Source organism: Triticum aestivum, chromosome 4D (genome assembly GCF_018294505.1).
Source record: "Triticum aestivum cultivar Chinese Spring chromosome 4D, IWGSC CS RefSeq v2.1, whole genome shotgun sequence".
NCBI classification, from domain to species: domain Eukaryota; kingdom Viridiplantae; phylum Streptophyta; class Magnoliopsida; order Poales; family Poaceae; genus Triticum; species Triticum aestivum.
The window spans coordinates 484,953,828-484,975,218 of record NC_057805.1 but is presented as its reverse complement, the minus strand read 5'-3'; the positions used below and the strand labels follow the sequence as shown (position 1 = coordinate 484,975,218).

The following is a 21,391-nucleotide window of genomic DNA, read 5'->3' as shown; positions in this document are numbered from 1 at the left end:
TAAGCACATAGAGAGGAAACTTGATATTATTGCAACTCCTACAAGCATGTATTCCTCCCGCATAACAATTTTCAGTAGCATCATGAATAGCAACTTTGTTCTCATAATCAATTGGAACCTCTTCCGAAATAGTGGAATTATTACTAGCTAAAGTTGACACTCTTCCAAATCCACTTTCATAATTATCACACTAAGATTCAACACCCTCCAAAATAGTGGGATCACTAATTCCTAAAGTTGACACTCTTCCAAACCCACTTTAAATGATAGTATTATTCACTAATTCCTAAAATTTGAGCATTCTACAATTCATATAGACTAACTAATATCCAAGCTCAAAAAGTATAAGTGAAGCACACGAAGCATTCTATAAAACCATACTCAAAAGATTTAAGTGAAGCACAAAGAGCAATTCTATAAGATCATACTTAAAAGATATAAGTGAAGCACATGAAGTATTCTATGAATTGATGAAGGGAAATCTCATACTAGCATGTTTCTTAAAGAAAAAGAAAAACACAAAGGACACAAATCATGTGAACAAAACAAAAACCGAGGTATACCGATATTTGTTGAAGAAGAAAGATGGGATGCCAACCGGGGCATCCCCAAGCTTAGATGCTTGAGTATCCTTTGAAATATTTACCTGGGGTGACTTAGGCATCCCCAAGCTTGAACTCTTTCCTCTCTTTATTCTTCTCGCATCGGTAACTCCTCGTTCTTCGAACACTTCATCCACAAAAACTTAATAAAAACTTTGTGAGATCCGTTAGTATAACAAAGCAAATCACTACTATAAGTACTGTTGCAAACCAATTCACATTTTGTTTTTGCATTATAGCTACTGTAATATAACTTTTCCATGGCTTAATCCACTGATAGAAATCGATAGTTTTCATCAAAACAAGCAAGCAATGCATCAAAAACAGAATCTGTCTTAAACAGGACAGTCTGTAGTAATCTGGAGGTATAGTAAACTTCTGTAACTCCTAAAATTATGAAATAAATTTGACAATTTGAACAATTTGTACAGAAGTAATGTGCAAAAAGTTTCAGACCCATTTGACTCTCCAGTAAAAAATGTAAATTCATGCACTACAGCCAAAGTTTCTGTTTTTGTTTTGCACATAGTAAACAAGCAATCTAATCATCCTAAAACCAAAGCTTGGCACATTATTTTTATAATACAACGGATATATACAAGGGGGTAATTATTTACATAGAAACTTCCATGAAAAATTCTACATTGTTTCCGTGAGCATGAACACAAGTGCTCAAGGTCGACCCTCACTTCTTCAATGCATAACTTTCCAATCACTTCTCTTTTTGAAAAACTTTTTAGGCATGAGAGGCAAGTAATAATTTTTTTGTATTTTCATTATTTTTTAAAAAAAATTGTATGTTTCACCGACAACTAAACAGAAACAAAAAGGAAAATCAAAATCTACTTAGTGAAGAAAGCAAACAAGCACACACAAGAATATCAACCCCACGCTATTGCTCCCCGGCAACGGCGCCAGAAAAGAGCTTGATAATCCCCAAGTGCAGGGAATCATCATAGCAATTCCCAAAGGTGGAAGTGATAAGTATGGAGTGTCGAACCCACAAGGAGCTAAAGGTAAGATCAATATTCTCTCAAGCCCTATCTGCCACTGATACGACTCTACGTGCACCGAACGTTTGCTTCCAACTAGCAACGAGAAATAAAACTACGTTGTGGGTATGAAGAGGATAACTTTGTATGAAATCGGAGAGCTAAAACATAAAAGTAGGTGCTGTTATCACAAAGTTAGAATATAATACTAAATATTATAAATAGCGAGTGTGGAATAATGGTGGATCGGTGTGCGGAATTGTCCTAGACAATTGTTAACAAGACCGATAGTCATCATTGCAATTTCATATGAGGGAGAGGCATAAGATAACATACTTTCTCTACTTGGATCATATGCACTTATGATTGGAACTCTAGCAAGCATCCGCAACTACTAAAGATCATTAAGGTAAAACCCAACCATAGCATTAAAGCATCAAGTCCCCTTTATCCCATACGCAACAACCCCCTTACTCGGGTTTATGCTTCTGTCACTCAAGCAACCCACTATAAGCGAATCATGAACGTATTGCAACACCCTACAGTGGGAATCCCTCATGCCTTGCGCGACACGGAGGGCACCATAGGACAGCACCAATAATAAAACATACAACTCGTACCAATCTAGATCATCAATCAACCCAAGGACAAAAGATATCTACTCAAAACATCATAAGATGGCAACACATTATTGGATCATAATATCTGGCATAAAGCACCATGTTCAAGTAGGGATTACAGCGGGGTGCGGGAGAGTGGACCGCGTAAAAGAGATGAGGGTGGTGATGATGATGGTGATGTTGATGAAGATGATCACCGCGGCGATGATTCCCCTCTCGATGGCACTTCGGTGCCAATAAGAGAGAGGAGGAGAGGTTCTCCCCCTTGTGCTTCTTCCTCCATGGCCTCTCCCCTCTGGTCCTTGGCCTTCATGGTGATGATGGCCCCTCCGGGATCCTCCTCCATGGCCACCGGTGATGATGGCCCGCTCCGGCAGGGTGCCAGATGTCGGGTAACGTAGCAATAATTCAAAATTTTCCTACGTGTCACCAAGATCAATCTAGGAGATGCTAGCAACGAGAGAGAGGGAGTGCATCTTCATACCCTTGAAGATCGCTAAGCGGAAGTGTTACAAGAACGCGGTTGATGGAGTCGTACTCGCGGCGATTCAAATCGCGGAAGATCCGATCTAGCGCCGAACGGACGGCGCCTCCGCGTTCGACACACGTACAGCCCGGGGACGTCTCCTCCTTCATGATCCAGCGAGGGGAGAGGAGAAGTTGAGGGAGAACTCCAGCAGCACGACAGCGTGGTGGCGATGGAGCTCGTGGTTCTCCGGCAGAGCTTCGCTAAGCACTACGGAGGAGGAGGAGGAGTTGGAGGAGGAGAGGGCTGCGCCAGGAAAGGGGTGCGGCTGGCCTCCCACCCCCTCACTATATATAGGGGGAAGGGGAGAGGGGGCCGGCCCCTCTAGATGGATCTAGAGGAGGAGGCGGCGGCCAGGGGAAACCCTAGATGGGTTTGGGCGCCCCCACCCCCTAGGAAACTTGCCTCCCCCCCAGCCGGGAGGGGCGGCTGCCCTAGGGGTGGCGCCCCCACCTCTCCTGGTTACGTGAGAGGGGTTGGGAGGGGCGCACAGCCCCTTAGTGGGCTGGTTTGCCCCTTCCCCTTGGCCCATAAGGCCCCCCAACGCTTGCCGGGGCCTCCGAAACCCCTTTCGGACATGTTGGCCATACCCTGGTACCCCCGGAACAATTCCGGACTCCAATACCCTTCGTCCAATATATCGATCTTCACCTCCGGACCATTCCGGAGCTCCTCGTCATGTCTGGGATCTCATTCGGGACTCCGAACAATCTTCGGTAACCACATACTATTTCCCATAACAACTCTAGCGTCACCGAACCTTAAGTGTGTAGACCCTACGGGTTCGGGAACCATGCAGACATGACCGAGACACCTCTCCGGCAATTAACCAATAGCGGGATCTCGATACCCATATTGGCTCCCACATGTTCCACGACGATCTCATCGGATGAACCACGATGTCGGGGATTCAATCAATCCCGTATACAATTCCCTTTGTCTATCGGTATGTTACTTGCCCGAGATTCGATCATCGGTATCCCTATACCTTGTTCAATCTCGTTACCGGCAAGTCTCTTTACTCGTTCCGTAACGCATGATCCCGTGACTAACTCCTTAGTCACATTGAGCTCATTATGATGATGCATTACCGAGTGGGCCCAGAGATACCTCTCCGTCATACGGAGTGACAAATCCTAGTCTCGATTCGTGCCAACCCAATAGACACTTTCGGAGATACCTGTAGTGCACCCTTATAGCCACCCAGTTACGTTGTGACGTTTGGTACACCCAGAGCATTCCTACGATATCCGGGAGTTGCACAATCTCATGGTCTAAGGAAACGATACTTGGAATTAGAAAAGCTCTTAGCAAACGAACTACACGATCTTGTGCTATGCTTAGGATTGGGTCTTGTCCATCACATCATTCTCCTAATGATGTGATCTCGTTATCAATGACATCCAATGTCCATGGTCAGGAAACCATAACCATCTATTGATCAACGAGCTAGTCAACTAGAGGCTTACTAGGGACATGTTGTGGTCTATGTATTCACACATGTATTACGGTTTCCAGTTAATACAATTATAGCATGAACAATAGACAATTATCATGAACAAGGAAATACAATAATAACCATTGGAAATATGCCCTAGAGGCAATAATAAAATGGTTCTTATTGTATTTCCTTGTTCATGATAATTGTCTGTTGTTCATGCTATAATTGTATTAACTGGAAACCGTAATACACGTGTGAATACATAGACCACAACATGTCCCTAGTGAGCCTCTAGTTGACTAGCTCGTTGATCAACAGATAGTCATGGTTTCCTGACTATGGACATTGGATGTCATTGATAACGGGATCACATCATTAGGAGAATGATGTGATGGACAAGACCCAATCCTAAGCATAGCACAAGATCGTGTAGTTCGTCTGCTAAAGCTTTTCTAATGTCAAGTATCATTTCCTTAGACCATGAGATTGTGCAACTCCCAGATACCGTAGGAATGCTTTGGGTGTGCCAAACGTCACAGCGTAACTGGGTGGCTATAAAGGCACACTACGGGTATCTCCGAAAGTGTCTGTTGGGTTGGCACGAATCGAGACTGGGATTTGTCACTCCGTGTGATGGAGAGGTATCTCTGGGCCCACTCGGTAGGACATCATCATAATGAGCTCAATGTGACCAAAGAGTTGATCACGGGATGATGTGTTACGGAACGAGTAAAAGTGACTTGCCGGTAACGAGATTGAACGAGGTATTGGGATACCGACGATCGAATTTCGGGCAAGTAACGTACCGATTGACAAAGGGAATTGTATACGGGATTGATTGAATCATCGACATCGTGGTTCATCTGATGAGATCATCGTGGAACATGTGGGAGCCAACATGGGTATCCAGATCCCGCTGTTGGTTATTGACCGGAGAGTCGTCTCGGTCATGTCTGCATGTCTCCCGAACCCGTAGGGTCTACACACTTAAGGTTCGGTGACGCTAGAGTTGTAGAGATATTAGTATGCGGTTAACCGAAAGTTGTTCGGAGTCCCGGATGAGATCCCGGACATCACGAGGAGTTGCGGAATGGTCCCGAGGTAAAGATTTATATATGGGAAGTCCTATTTTGGCCACCGGAAAATGTTCGGGATTTTTCGGTATTGTACCGGGAAGGTTCTAGAAGGTTCCGAAGTGGGGCCCGCCTGCAATGGGGGACCCACATGAACGTGGGTAGTGGGGGCAAGGCCCCACACCCCTGGTCAAGGCGCACCAAGATCCCACCTTAGAAGGAATAAGATCATATCCCGAAGGGATAAGATCAAGATCCCTAAAAAAGGGGGATAACAATCGGTGGGGAAGGGAAATGATGGGATTTCTTTACCCCACCTTTGCCAACGCCCCAATGGACTTGGAGGGCAAGAAACCAGCCCCCTCCACCCCTATATATAGTGGGGAGGCGCATGGGAGCAGCACCCCAAGCCCTGGCGCCTCCCTCTCCCTCCTGTGACACATCTCCCTTGTCCCGCAGCGCTTGGCGAAGCCCTGTTGGAATCCCGCTACTTCCACCACCACGCCGTCGTGCTGCTGGATCACGACGAGTACGACTCCATCAACCCCGTTCTCTTGAACGCTTCCGCTTAGCGATCTTCAAGGGTATGAAGATGCACTCCCTCTCTCTCGTTGCTAGCGTCTCCTAGATTGATCTTGGTGACACGTAGGAAAATTTTGAATTATTGCTACGTTCCCCAACACTTTCCTCAAGAAAATCGTCGAGGAAACAATGTTTTGACATCTCATCTGCAAGATTTCATAAATAATGCAGTAACTGCTAATATAATTCCAACAGACTCTTAGCATCGCCACGAGTGAGAAAGTCTCATCGTAGTCAACTCCTTGAACTTGTCGGAAAACATCTTAACGACAAGTCGAGCTTTCTTAATGGTGACACTTACCATCATTGTCCGTCTTCCATTTAAAATCCATCTGCACCCAACAGCCTTACGACCATCAAGTAGTTCTTCCAAAGTCTATACTTTGTTTTTATACATGGATCCTCTCTCGGATTTTATGGCCTCGAGCCATTCGTCGGAATCCAGGCCCACCATCGCTTCTCCATAGCTCGTAGGTTCATTGTTGTCTAGCAACATGACTTCCAAGACAGGATTATGTACCACTCTGAAGTAGTACGCATCCTTGTCGACCTACGAGGTTTGGTAGTGACTTGATCCGAAGTTTCATGATCACTATCATAAGCTTCCACTTCAATTGGTGTAGGTGCCACAGGAACAACTCCCTGTGCCCTGCTACACACTAGTTGAAGTCATGGTTCAATAACCTCATCAAGTCTTCACCATCCTCCCACTCAATTCTTTCGAGAGAAACTTTTCCTCGAGAAAAAGGACCCATTTCTAGAAACAATCACTTTTGCTTCCGGATCTGAAATAGGTGGTATACCCAACAGTTTTGGGTATTCTATGAAGATGCATTTATCCGTTTTGGGTTCGAGCTTATCAGCCTGAAACTTTTTCACATAAGCGTCGCAGCCCCAAACTTTTAAGAAACGACAACTTAGGTTTCTCTAAACCATAGTTCATATGGTGTCGTCTCAACGGAATTGCGTGGTGCCCTATTTAAAGTGAATGCAGTTGTCTCTAATGCCTAACCCATAAACGATAGTGGTAATTCGATAAGAGACATCATGGTATGCACCATATCCAATAGGGTGCAGTTATGATGTTCGGACACACCATCACACTATGGTGTTCCAGGCGGTATTAGTTGTGAAACAATTTCCACAATGTCTCAATCGTGTGCCAAACTCGTAACTCAGATATTCATCTCTATGATCATATCATAGACATTTTATCCTCTTGTCACGACGATCTTCAACTTCACTCTGAAATTACTTGAACCTTTCAATAATTCAGACTTGTGTTTCATCAAGTAAATATACTCAGCATCTACTCAAATCATTTGTGAAGTAAGAACATAATGACATCCACTGCGTGCCTCAGCACTCATTGGATTGCACACATCAAATGTATTACTTCCAACAAGTTGCTCTCTTGTTTCATCTCACTGAAAACGAGGCCTTTCAGTCATCTTGCCCATGTGGTATGATTTGCATGTCTCAAGTGATTCAAAATCAAGTGAGTCCAAACGATCCATCTGTATGGAGTTTCTTCATGCATATATACCAATAGACATGGTTCGCATGTCTCAATCTTTTCAAAAACGAGTGAGTCCAAAGATCCATCAACATGGAGCTTCTTCATGCATTTTATACCAATATGACTCAAGTGGCAGTGCCACAAGTATGTGGTACTATCATTACTATCTTATATCTTTTGGCATGAACATGTGTATCACTACGATCGAGATTCAATAAATCATTCATTTTAGGTGCAAGACCATTGAAGGTATTATTCAAATAGACAGAGTAACCATTATTCTCCTTAAATGAATAACCGTATTGCGATAAACATAATCCAATCATGTCTATGCTCAACGCAAACACCAAATAACAATTATTTAGGTTTAACACCAATCTCGATGGTAGAGGGAGCATGCGATGCTTGATCACATCAACCTTGGAAACACTTCCAACACATATCGTCATCTCACCTTTAGCTAGTCTTCGTTTATTCCGTAGCCTTTTATTTCAAGTTACCAACACTTAGCAACCGAACCGGTATCTAATACCCTAGTGCTACTAGGAGTACTAGTAACGTACACATTCATATAATGTATATCCAATATACTTCTGTCGACCTTGCCTGCCTTCTCATCTACCAAGTATCTAGGGTAGTTCTGCTTCAGTGGCCGTTCCCCTCATTACAGAAGCACTTAGTCTCGGGTTTGGGTTCAACCTTGGGTTTCTTCACTAGAGCAGCAACTGATTTGCCGTTTCATGAAGTATCCCTTCTTTCCCTTGCCCTTCTTGAAACTAGTGGTTTTACTAACCATCAACAATTGATGCTCCTACTTGATTTCTACTCTCGCGGTGTCAAACATCGCGAGTTGCTCAAGGATCATCATGTCTATCCCTGATATGTTATAGTTCATCATGAAGCTCTAATAGCTTGGTGGCAGTGACTATGGAGAACCATCACTATCTCATCTGGAAGATTAACTCCCACTCGATTCAAGCGATTGTAGTACTCAGACAATCTGAGCACATGCTCAACGATTGAGCTTTTCTCCCTTAGTTTGCAGGCTTAAGAAACTTGTCAGAGGTCTCATACCTCTTGACGTGGGCACCAGACTGAAATCCCAATTTCAGTCTTTGGAACATCTCATATGTTCTGCAACATTTCAAAAACGTCTTTGGCGCCTCAATTCTAAACCGTTAGCATTACGCACTGAACTATCACGTAGTCATCAAAACATGTATGTCAGATGTTCTCAACATCCATAGACGACGCTCGAGGTTCACACACCGAGCGGTGCATTAATGACATAAGCCTTCTGCGCAGCAATGAGGATAATCCTTAGCTTACGGACCCAGTCCGCATAATTTCTACTATCAACTTTCAACTAAATTTTCTCTAGGAACATATCTTAAACATTAGAACCAAAGCGTAAGCTATGACATAATTTGCAAAGACCTTTTGACTATGTTCATGATAATTAAGTTCATCTGATTATTTAATGAACTCCCACTTAGATAGACATCCCTCTAGTCATCTAAGTGATACATGATCCGAATCGACTAGACCGTGTCCGATCATCACGTGAGACGGACTAGTCATCAACGGTGAACATCTCCATGTTGATCGTATCTACTATACGACTCATGTTCGACCTTTCGGTCTCTTGTGTTCCGAGGCCATGTCTGTACATGCTAGGCTCGTCAAGTCAACCTAAGTGTTTCGCATGTGTAAATCTGGCTTACACCAGTTGTATGCGAACGTTAGAATCTATCACACCCGATCATCACGTGGTGCTTCGAAACAACGAACCTTCGCAACAGTGCACAGTTAGGGGGAACACATCTCTTGAAATTTTAGTGAGGGATCATCTTATTTATGCTACCGTCGTTCTAAGCAAATAAGATGTAAACATGACAAACATCACATGCAAATCATAAAGTGACATGATATGGCCAATATCATCTTGCGCCTTTGATCTCCATCTTCGAGGCGCGGCATGATCACCTTCGTCATCGGCATGACACCATGATCTCCATCACCATGATCTCCATCATCGTGTCTTCATGAAGTTGTCTCGCCAACTATTACTTCTACTACTATGGCTAACGGTTAGCAATAAAGTAAAGTAATTACATGGCGTTTTTCATTGACACGCAGGTCATACAATAAATTAAGACAACTCCTATGGCTCCTGCCGGTTGTCATACTCATCGACATGCAAGTCGTGATTCCTATTACAAGAACATGATCAGTCTCATACATCACATATATATAATTCATCACATCCTTTTGGCCATATCACATCACATAACATACCCTGCAAAAACAAGTTAGACGTCCTCTAATTGTTGTTGCATGTTTTACGTGGCTGCTATGGGTTTCTAGTAAGAACGTTTCTTACCTACGCAAAAGCCACAACGGTGATATGCCAATTGCTATTTACCCTTCATAAGGACCCTCTTCATCGAATCCGATCCGACTAAAGTGGGAGAGACAGACACCCGCTAGCCACCTTATGCATCAAGTGCATGTCAGTCGGTGGAACCTGTCTCACGTAAGAGTACGTGTAAGGTCGGTCCGGGCCGCTTCATCCCACAATGCCGCCGAATCAAGATAAGACTAGTAACGGCAAGCAAATTGAACAAATCATCGCCCACAACTACTTTGTGTTCTACTCGTGCATAGAATCTACGCATAGACCTAGCTCATGATGCCACTGTTGGGGAACGTAGCAATAATTCAAAATTTTCATACGTGTCACCAAGATCAATCTAGGAGATGCTAGCAATGAGAGAGAGGGAGTGCATCTTCATACCCTTGAAGATCACTAAGCGGAAGCATTACAAGAACGCGGTTGATGGAGTCGTACTCGCGGCGATTCAAATCGCGGAAGATCCGATCTAGCGCCGAACGGACGGCGCCTCCGCGTTCAACACATGTACAGCCCGGGGACATCTCCTCCTTCTTGATCCAGCAAGGGGAGAGGAGAAGTTGAGGGAGAACTCCAGCAGCACGACGGCGTGGTGGCGATGGAGCTCGTGGTTCTCCGGCAGAGCTTCGCTAAGCACTACGAAGGAGGAGGAGGAGTTGGAGGAGGAGAGGGTTGCGCCAGGCAAGGGGTGCGGCTGCCCTCCCACCCCCTCACTATATATAGGGGGAAGGGGAGAGGGGGCCGGCCCCTCTAGATGGATCTAGAGGAGGCGGCGGCCAGAGGAAACCCTAGATGGGTTTGGGGCGCCCCACCCCTAGGAAACTTGCCCCCAAGCCGGGAGGGGCGGCTGCCCTAGGGGTGGCGCCCCCACCTCTCCTGTTACGTGAGAGGGGTTGGGAGGGGCGCACAGCCCCTTAGTGGGCTGGTTTACCCCTTCCCCTTGGCCCATAAGGCCCCCCAACGCTTGCCGGGGCCTCCGAAACCCCTTTCGGACATGCTGGCCATAGCCTGGTACCCCCGGAACAATTCCGGACTCCAGTACCCTTCGTCCAATATACCGATCTTCACCTCCGGACCATTCTGGAGCTCCTCGTCATGTCCGGGATCTCATCCGGGACTCCGAACAACCTTCGGTAACCACATACTATTTCCCATAACAACTCTAGTGTCACCGAACCTTAAGTGTGTAGACCCTACGGGTTCGGGAACCATGCAGACATGACCGAGACACCTCTCCGGCCAATAACCAATAGCGGGATCTGGATACCCATATTGGCTCCCACATGTTCCACGATGATCTCATCGGATGAACCACGATGTCGGGGATTCAATCAATCCCGTATACAATTCCCTTTGTCTATCGGTATGTTACTTGCCCGAGATTCGATCGTCGGTATCCCTATACCTTGTTCAATCTCGTTACCGGCAAGTCTCTTTACTCGTTCCGTAACGCATGATCCCGTGACTAACTCCTTAGTCACATTGAGCTCATTATGATGATGCATTACCGAGTGGGCCCAGAGATACCTCTCCGTCATACGGAGTGACAAATCCCAGTCTCGATTCGTGCCAACCCAACAGACACTTTCGGAGATACATGTAGTGCACCTTTATAGCCACCCAGTTACGTTGTGATGTTTGGTACACCCAAAGCATTCCTACGGTATCCGAGAGTTGCACAATATCATGGTCTAAGGAAACGATACTTGACATTAGAAAAGCTCTTAGCAAACGAACTACACGATCTTGTGCTATGCTTAGGATTGGGTCTTGTCCATCACATCATTCTCCTAATGATGTGATCTCGTTATCAATGACATCCAATGTCCATGGTCAGGAAACCATAACCATCTATTGATCAACGAGCTAGTCAACTAGAGGCTTACTAGGGACATGTTGTGGTCTATGTATTCACACATGTATTACGGTTTCCAGTTAATACAATTATAGCATGAACAATAGACAATTATCATGAACAAGGAAATAGAATAATAACCATTTTATTATTGCCTCTAGGGCATGATGTTGATGAAGATGATCACTGCGGTGATGATTCCCCTCTCGATGGCACTTCGGTGCCAACAAGAGAGAGGAGGAGAGGTTCTCCCCCTTGTGCTTCTTCCTCCATGGCCTCCCCCCTCTCGTCCTTGGCCTTCATGGTGATGATGGCCCCTCCGGGATCCTCCTCGATGGCCACCGGTGATGATGGCCCCCTCCGGTAGGGTGCCAGAGAGGGCCTAGATTGATTTCTCATGGCTACAGAGGCTTGCGGCGGCGGAACTTCCGATCTAGGTTTCTTTCTGGAAGTTTTGGTATATATGAGAGGTGTTGGCGTTGATTTCACGTCAGGGGGGTTTCCGGGCTGTCCATGAGGCAAGGGCGCGCCCCGGGGGGGTGGGCGCGGCCCCACCCTCGTGGGCAGCCCGGGACTCTTCTGGCCTACTTCCGGTACTCCGTGGGCTTCTTCTGGTCCAAAAATGGTCTCCGTCAAGTTGCACGTCAATTGGACTCCCTTTGGTTTTCCTTTTTTGCGATACTCTAACAAGGAGAAAACAGAAACTGGCACTGGGCTCTAGGTTAATAGGTTAGTCCCAAAAATCATATAAAAGTGTGTAATAAAGCCCATTAAACATCCAAGATATGTGATATAACAGCATGAATACTTCATAAATTATAGATGAGACGTATCAGTCCTCGGGCATTTGGCCTATTGGACTTGGGCCGGACTGATGGGCTGTGAAGATACAAAGACCGAAGACTCTCTCCCGTGTTCGGATGGGACTCTCCTTGGCGTGGAAGGCAAGCTTGGTGTCCAAATATAAAGATTCCTTTCTCTGTAACCGACTTTGTACAACCCTAGTCTCCTCCGGTGTCTATATAAACCAGAGGGCTTAGTCCGTAGAGAGGACAATCATAATCATACAGGCTAGACTTCTAGGGTTTAGCCATTGCGATCTCGTGGTAGATCTCTTGAAATACTCATATTCATCAAGATCAATCAAGCATGAAGTAGGGTATTACCTCCATAGAGAGGGCCCGAACCTGGGTAAACATCGTGTCCCCTGTCTCCTGTTACCATCAACCTAAGACGCACAGTTCGGGACCCCCTACGCGAGATCCGCCGGTTTTGACACCGACAGTCCTCGATTTTCTTCGGGAAGGGCAGTACGGAGGAAAACAAAAACGTGCTGAAGGGAGTGATTGGCATCAACTCTGAAGCCCTCAGCGAGAAGTACCTGGGCCTACCGACGGCGGTGGGCAGATCCAAAGATGGCACCTTTAGATATGTCAGGGAGAGCTCAAAGGGCAAGGTGCTTGGTTGGAAAGGACAGGGTCTCTCTAAGGCTGCGAAGGAAGTGCTAGCCAAATCCGGGTTACAAGCGACACCGACGTTCACTGTGAGCTGTTTCCAACTATCCAAGAAAATGTGCCAGAACCGGACTTCTATCTCTTCTAACTTTTGGTGGGGTTCAGCTCATGGTGAGAATAAGGTGCACTGGGTGGCCTGGGATAAAATGTGTCTGTCAAAGCGAGAGGGAGGCATGGGGTTCAAAAATTATGAGGCTTTCAACCAGGCCCTCCTCGGTAAGCAAGCCTGGAGGATCTTGAAAGTCCCGGAATCCCTATGTGCTAGGGTTTTACGAGCTAGATATTTCAAAGACTCGTTGATTATGAGTGGCACATGCCCAGCCAATGGGTCCTTCACCTTCAGGAGCATCCTTCACGGCCGGGATCTGCTGCGGGAAGGAGCGGTGTGGCGGACTGGGGACGGTGCCAATGTGCTTATTTCATCACGACAATTGGATACCTCGTAGAACTAGTCTTCGGCCACTGGGCCAGACTTTCGTTCCCGGATCGACACGGGTCGCTGACTTGCTATCGGAGGAAGGAAACTCATGGAATGAAGCTAAGGTTGATGAGATGTTTACTCCGGACGATGCTGCGGATATAAAGCAAATTCCGGTTGGTGGTCAGGGGGTGGACGACTACCTTGCCTGGAACTATACCAAGGATGGAGTCTACTCAGTCCGGTCGGCGTATCACTTGGCGATGAACTTGAGAAGGGCCAATTCCGGACGTCCGGGGTCGTCTTCTTCAGTTAACTCTCATAGGAACTGGATGGCCATGTGGAGCGCTCATGTGCCCAACAAGGTTAAGGTTCACTCGTGGAGAATCATGCGCAACGGGATGGCCACTGGGTCCGAACTGCTGCGCAGAAGAATCAAACCGGGCGTCTTTTGTTGTGCTTGCGGCAGGGAGGAGACGCTGTTGCACCGCTTCTGGAGCTGTCCTCACTCGCGACAGTTCTGGGCGGACTTGGCAGACAAACGCAGCATCCAGGCTTCATATCCTCCGGAGGGTGTCGACTCAAACCAGGCCATTGGTAGGTGGCTTTGGAACTGGATGGGAGAAGCTCGTGAGGAGGAGAAAGAGATGATTATGCAGGGTCTCTATGGTCTTTGGCTAGCAAGAAACGAGGCGCGGGATGGGGTACGTATCAAAAACCCTTTGGATGTTGCAAGCACGGTGTCAACATTCATGGACGAATGGGCAGAAGCGGTGACGAAGAAAGCTCGAGCCGTTGTTAAGCCTCCACAAGAAAAAATGGAACCTGCCGGAGGTCGATTGGTTCAAGGTAAATGTGGATGGCGCGGCCTCAGCTGTCATGGGGAATGCCGGCGGTGGGGTGGTGGTCAGGGATCACACAGGTGCCTTCCGGGGTGCCCTGACCCAGCTCTTCCCCAACCAGTCGAGGCCAGAGATCGTCGAGTTGTTGGCGTGCCGAAAGACCCTGGAGTTCGGACGTGAGCTTGGCATCCAGCGGATTCATGTGGAGATGGACTATAGGGAAGCTGTCAGCATGATTAACTCTGCTCCTCGAAACCTGTCAGCGATGGGACCAATTGTGGAAGATTTCAAAGAACTCATGCGGGGCTGGACGGGGTGTAAAGTCACTTGGCGAAGGCGAACAGCAAATCGAGTGGCTCATACTTTGGCTAAGGTAGCTGTAGGAGATGGTGTTTCTCTGGTCTGGAGGCTTTCGCCCTCTGATTGTATCCTCAGTGTATTAGCAGACGAGATCACAGACTTTGTTTAAATATAAAGTAAGATGTTTCCCTAAAAAAAAAATCCTGCGGCGTGACCATAGTTTCGTTAAGAAACAATGCTTGAGGTTAACGTCGTAGTAGTATTTCGTGCAAGGCTTGAGGCCACAGCCTCGCCGCCGTCGTCAGCTGCTCATTATCACTTCTTGGTTGCTGCTACATACTGTATATCACTTCTTGGATAAGCAACAAGGTCACCGGATTTTGTTGTATTTTATACGTCTGGCGGTTCAGGCCACGGCCTCGCCGTCGTCATCTACTTATTATCATTTTATGTTGATACATAGTAGTGTCTCACACCTCAGCTGCAGCTCATGCACGTTTGTCCACCGTCACCCTTCACTTCCACTCCTGCGTGTCGCAGGGGAAGCAGTCTTCTTGGGCGATGTCGGTGATCTGGACGCCGGTGTCGTAGACCTCGCCGGCGCGCCACTGGCGCGGCAGGACCTCCCGATCGGTCGAGACCCACTTCCCGTCGTACCCGCCGGTCACCACCGCCCTGAGCTGCAGCGGCCCCGGCGGCGCCAGGCTCGTGCTCCACGCCGACCCGTGGTCGCGTGTCAGGGATGTCCAGCTCGACGATGAACCGACCTGCGCGAGGTCGACTTGGACGATGTCGGTCTGTCCGCCCTGGTAGAGGATCGTGATGGCCAGCTCGCCGGGCGCGCGGCTCCGATCCTCCACCCGCACCGAGAGGTTCTTGCCCTCGTACACGCACGGCACCCTGCACATACGCGGCAGCGTTGACAATCGTGAGCCTAGCTGTTCCCAACCTCGATGCTCCGAGACAAATGGAATCGTGTATGTATTTATGACGGCAGGCATGCTCGGCGGGCGCTGTTTTTGTTTGTTAATACCTCTTGTACTCGACGTCGACGGCGCCGAGCTTGGAGAGCCGCCCAGCCATGCCGGGGCGGGCCATGGCGGCGAACGCCGGGCTGCTCAGCACGAGGTCGGTGTCGTTCGTCTTGGTGCTGGCGCGGTCGGTGACGACGACCTTCACGCCGGCGGTAGCGCAGAGCTCCTCGTCCTTGCAGCGCACCTGGAAGCACGCGCCGCAGCCGACGCCTTGTCTGTACAGGGCCGGGCCCGCCCCGGCGAGCAGGTCGCCGTTGAGGGACGCGGCCGCCGCGCCGTACCGGCAGGAGCCGGCTGCAAGACACCACAATCGAACAGTCAGAATCATGCATGTGCCATGTATAGGTAGAAACAAAGCATGTGTATCCAGATGTAGGAATCGTACCGGCGAGGGTGAGAGAGGAGGCGTAGTAGGCGGCTCTGGTGCGGTGCACGCAGCGGTCGCAGGCGGAGGCGAGCGGCGGGAGGGTGCAGAGGAAGAGGAGCGGGAGCAGAAGGATGGGGCAGCGAGAGACGGTCATCTTTTCTTTTATTTTGTTGCGGGCGGAGGAGTGGTGGATCCGTCCTTGTGCCTCACGACGGCTTATATACACCACGACCTACAACGGTTCACACACTACAACTACAACCTCGGTGATCTTGTTAACTGACTTTTTTTTTAATTGTAGAAACTCTGAGGACCACAAAAGGTGGACGAATCTAGATGGGTCCATCAAAACCTAAACCAGACGGATCTTGGAAGACCCGTTACCCGTCAAAAATACGTTCCACACGCCCTCCGTCGAGGGTAAGCAAATCAAAGGGACGGGGAAAGGAGGAGTCCATTTTTTTGTAGGACGAGCTCCACGGTGCCTTCTATCGCGACCGTTCAGACTGGGCGCAGATGCATGGAGATATGTGCTGCGTCAGGGTAATCAATGTTTAATACGTTTCACATGGCTGTCCTGTCTGGGGCATGCTGTCAGCCCGTGACTCAAAACGATGTCTGCGTGGGCAAGTTGCAGGATGCACTGTTCTGTTTCTTTTTTTTAATCGGCAAAGGCAGCGGTGCATGTGAGACGCCAGTCGTGTCACTTTCATCTTCCATTACAATGCCCCACGCATGTACAACATCTCTGGGTTTTTTTTTTGACGAAATACAGCCAGATGTTGTTTTTCATTCATTAAGAGGAATAATCCATCCGGGAAATACATGAGAGCAAGGTGTACCAGAGTTGTTGGCACCCTCAACCAGGAACTTTACATATGTAGAAAAGAGAAAAAAAAAGGGAAAAAACTAGGCTACTGTGCCAGCCACTGTACGCCTTTGACACCAGCCCGAAACCAAGTGTGCAACTCGTCAGTTATCAAGTTACAGGTTCCCATGAAGTCGGTGTCTTTGCCATTGAAAATTATGTTATTTCTCTCTTTCCAAACCTGCCACCAGATGATCATGCAAAGAGATGAGAATTCTTTCTGTCGATGCAAAGGAATATTGTCCAGAGTGTGAAGCCACCATTGGATCAAAGAGTTAGTATCATAGCTTGGTCGGAGGTCAAATCGATATCTGAATTTGGTCAGAAAGAAACCCCATACAGCAGCAGTGAACGGGCAAGTTCCAAAAAGGTGAATAGCAGACTCCAAACCAATGCAGCATAGTGGACACACAGGGTTGTGTGGCCAATTTCTTTTTGCGAGGTTATCTGCAGTTAGGCATTTACCTTGAATGGCGAGCCACACAAAGAACTTCACCTTTTGTGGTATCTTGATCTTCCAAATAAGTTGTGAGAGAGGGGTGTAAATCCGGCCAATGAACTGGCAATGGTATGCAGAATTAGCAGTGTAAATCTTGTTGGAGGTCCATTTCCAAATGATTTTGTCATCGGCTTGGGAGAGCACCACCTGGTCAGCACGATGCCAAAAGTCCAAATACTCAGCAATCACTTCAAAGCATGGGTTTGGCTTAATCAAGGTGACCCAAAATCTGTTGTTTATACCCTGAGAAAGAGTGATGTTCCTCCTTTTACTATGTTTGAAAAGTTTGGGGTAAGCCAAGGAAGGGGAGATCCCATCAAGCCAGTGATCATGCCAAAAAGATATGCCAGTGCCGCTGCCGATCTCCCAGGACGTAGATGCACAGAAAAGATTCTTGATCTCCTTGTCGATAGGTAGGGGTAGCCCATGCCAAGGTTTGTCAGGACAGGAAGCATTCTGCCAAAGCCATCTCACTTTCAAAGCCTTGCTTTGTCTGTATAAGTCATGAATTCCCAGACCACCAAGTTCCAGGGGAGAGCAAACCAGAGACCACTTCACTAAACATTTGCCTCCACTGACCGAGTCTGAACCAGCCCATAAGAAAGCCCTTCGCAATTTATCAATCTGCTTGATAACCCATTTGGGTTGTTCCACTGCCAGCAACTGGAAGATGGGCATGGCAGAGAGCACAAATCTTACAAGAGTGACACGCCCAGGAGTAGAAATCCATCGAGCCTTCCACCCAGCGATTTTCTTCATAATTTTTTCAATGAGAAGCTGCAGATCTTGCCATTTGAGCCTCCTATCAGACAGTGGCATCCCAAGGTAAGTACAAGGGAAACTACCAAGCTGACATCCCAGTGCAGTCTGAATGTCCGAGAGGTCGATGTGCTCGCATTGGATGGGAATGATTTTGCTCTTAACCATATTAGTCTTCAGACCAGTGGCATTGCCAAAGAGGTTCAGAATTTGAGAGACGGCATTAATCTCAGAGAGTAGCGGTTTGCTGAAGATAATCACATCATCGGCATAAATGGAAGCCCGGTGTCTAATAGTCTGTGTACCAAGCGGGGCTAGGACACCATGAGCTTGTGCTGTATTCATCAATCTACCAAGACAATCAACCACCAAGACAAAAAGAAGGGGGGATAGGGGGTCCCCTTGTCTAAGTCCCTTGCGATGCAGAATCTGATCGGTAAGTGCCCAATTAACCAAGACCTTGGTAGAGGAGGTAAGGAAAAGAGCAGAAATCCACTCCCTCCACTTCGGCCCAAACCCTCTAAATTCCAGTAGGCTGAGAAGGAACTCCCAAGACACAGAATCGAAAGCCTTGGCCAGATCCAACTTGAACATAATCGATGGAATTTTTTTTTTGTCTGAGCACCTTTGCCATGGATTGCACATACACGAAGTTGTCATGGATGCTTCAACCCTTTATGAAAGCATTTTGGCATTGGGAAACAAGCTTATCCATCTGAGGTTGCAACCTAGTCGCAAGAATCTTGGCAACGAGCTTGGCAAAGAAATGTATAAGGCTTATAGGCCTAAAGTCTTGTGGTCTGCTAGCACCAGCATGCTTGGGCAATAGAGTGATGATGGCACTGTTAAGAAGGAACAATTTTTGCGAGTTGAGGTTCTGGAAGTGGGAGAAAGCGGCCAATAGATCCGGCTTCACGGTGTCCCAGCAACTTCGAAAGAAGTGCCCAGTAAATCCATCAGGCTCGGGAGCTTTTTCTGGGTGAAGATCAAAAATAGCACTCTTTATTTCCTTCTCAGTAAAGTTGTTGTCCAGGTGAGAAAGGTCGCAAGGCTGAAAACCTAGAGCATTGAAGTTCAAGGCAGCAGATCTCGGTTGGTAGGTACCAAGCAGACTGTTGAAATGAGACCAGATACATTCCTCCTTCTTAGTTTGATCAGCAATGTAAACACCATCAACGCACAGACTAGGAATAATATTCTTCCTCCTTCTGGATGTTGCTTTCTTGCGAAAAAACTGGGTGTTGCAATCGCCTTCTCTTAACCCTAAATACCTAGATTTCTGCCTCCAAATACATCTGTCCAGAGCGGCCAGCCCAAGTAGCATCATCTTCAACTTTCCCCTAAAAGTGTGCTCTTCCCAGGAGAGGGTTCTGGAATCTCTAGCAACATCCAACTGATATATTATCTCGTTAATAATGAGCGTTCTGAGCTTTATATCCGAGAAGATAGAGGAGGACCATGAATTGAGCTTCTTAGCAGTAAGGGTGAGCTTGTTGTGCAAGTTCTGAAAGGGGTCAGTGGATGTCACAGCATTATCCCAAGCAGAATTAACAGTCTCCGTAAAGCCATCAAGCTTGGTCCAAACATTCTGAAACCTGAAACGTCTCTGGGGCTTCATGTCAGAATTGCAAATGAGTAGCAAAGGGCAGTGGTCCGAGGCAGCAGAGGATAGACCTTGGAGTATAGCACTGGGGAAAGCAGAGTTCCATTGCTGATTGTAAAGAACCCTGTCTAATTTTACCAAAGTAGTATTGAACTGCTCATTACTCCAAGTATACCTACGGCCATGAAGATACATATCCTTTAGCTCAAGCACATTAATGAAGTTTCTAAAGGCATTGAGCAATCCCCTATGGATGTTGCTATTGTTCTTATCAGCAGCAGAAGCAATCAAATTAAAATCACCCAAAATAACAAGTGCATCAGCCGAGTTCAGGCACATCACTTGCAGTTCAGCAAGGAATGCTATCTTGTCCACATGAGCCTGAGGACCATACACGTTAATGAGATGCCAAGAGACCCCAGTTGCAACATTTGTACATTTAGCAGAGATGAAGGATTTAGAGCACTGGGTGGAGCTAACAGACAAGTCATCCGTCCATGCAACAAGCAAACCTCCACTAGCACCTTCAGAGGGGGAGAAAGCAAATCCAGTGAACCTAGGACCACAGATTTCAGAGACCAGACTGGAATCAAAGGTTGACATCTTCGTTTCTTGCAAGCAAATCATACTGACAGCATTATGCCTAACAACCGCACGAACAGCAGCTCTTCTAGCAACCGAATTGAGCCCCCTGACATTCCAGACTAGCAAATTGCAGCAATTCATTGGAAACAAACACGACGCACAGTAGTATAAATACAAAGATACCACACGAGCTCGAGTGGTCGCGGCACGAGCAGCCCTCTTTCCACCGCAGGCATTGGATGCGAGCTCGATGAGAGCCTGAATCTGGGCAGCGCTGAGGGGAGTCTGGAAATACCTCGCGTAGCGCGCTAGCAGGTCGGCGGGGTCAGAGTCGGGCTCGTCGAGCGCAACCCCGAGGCGGCGGCTGACCAGTTTCTTCGCCAGCGTGAGAGATGACCCCTGCAACTCCGGTGGGCGATTGGCAAGGCGGCGGCTGCGTCTCACTGCATCCGCCTCCACAGGAACAACTTTGTGCCGTGGAGTCGCGATGGGCTTGAAAGTTGGGCCCCTAAGTAGTCCAGGCGAGATAGGCTCTCCAACCAGGCCCATGAACTGCTGAATGGGTGAGGGGGTTCCAATGGGCTGGTACTGTATTGTTGCCAGAAGCGGGGCGGCCGGAGAGGAGGTCACAGGCGGGCCAGACTTGGCAGTGGCACTCTGCTCCATGATGGCTGCCACGTTAAGAGTCAAAGTCTCGAGGCTCTCAACGGGATCAGAGGAAGGCCCCAGCGGCGAAGCGGGAACAGCCATGACAACGGGTGGCAGGTCCGTGAGCATGCATCCAACAGAGGAAGCTGGCCTTGCCGCAGCCAACACCACAGGCTCTCGCTCAATCATGGGCTCGGCAACCTCGAAAGTGGCAGCATCAGCGTTGGCAGGCAAAGCGTAACATGCTAACCCAGGCTCAGCTGCGATTTGATCACAAGGAGCATGGGCACCGCTTGCATGGGGGACCGAAACCAACGGCGTCGAGCTGCAG

General features: G+C 47.7%; 1 protein-coding gene across 1 annotated transcript; it reads right to left on the bottom strand.

The window, feature by feature from the left end:
* Positions 1–14,959: 14,959 nt before the first annotated feature.
* Positions 14,960–16,412, bottom strand: LOC123100478 (expansin-like A1). The gene is made up of 3 exons (XM_044522408.1): positions 16,117–16,412; positions 15,731–16,025; positions 14,960–15,597 (listed from the first exon to the last, which is right to left on the bottom strand). Exons 1-3 carry the CDS (start codon positions 16,250–16,252, stop codon positions 15,213–15,215), a joined length of 816 nt encoding a protein of 271 aa, XP_044378343.1. The 5' UTR covers positions 16,253–16,412; the 3' UTR covers positions 14,960–15,212.
* Positions 16,413–21,391: the final 4,979 nt, after the last annotated feature.

Coding starts and splice junctions, on each gene's coding strand:
- LOC123100478 (XM_044522408.1), bottom strand. CDS start 16,252: ATGACCGTCTCTCGCTGCCCCATCCTTCTGCTCCCGCTCCTCTTCCTC. Junction 16,026..16,116: donor CTCCTCTCTCACCCTCGCCG/GTACGATTCCTA, acceptor GGTGTCTTGCAG/CCGGCTCCTGCCGGTACGGC. Junction 15,598..15,730: donor GTCGACGTCGAGTACAAGAG/GTATTAACAAAC, acceptor GCGTATGTGCAG/GGTGCCGTGCGTGTACGAGG.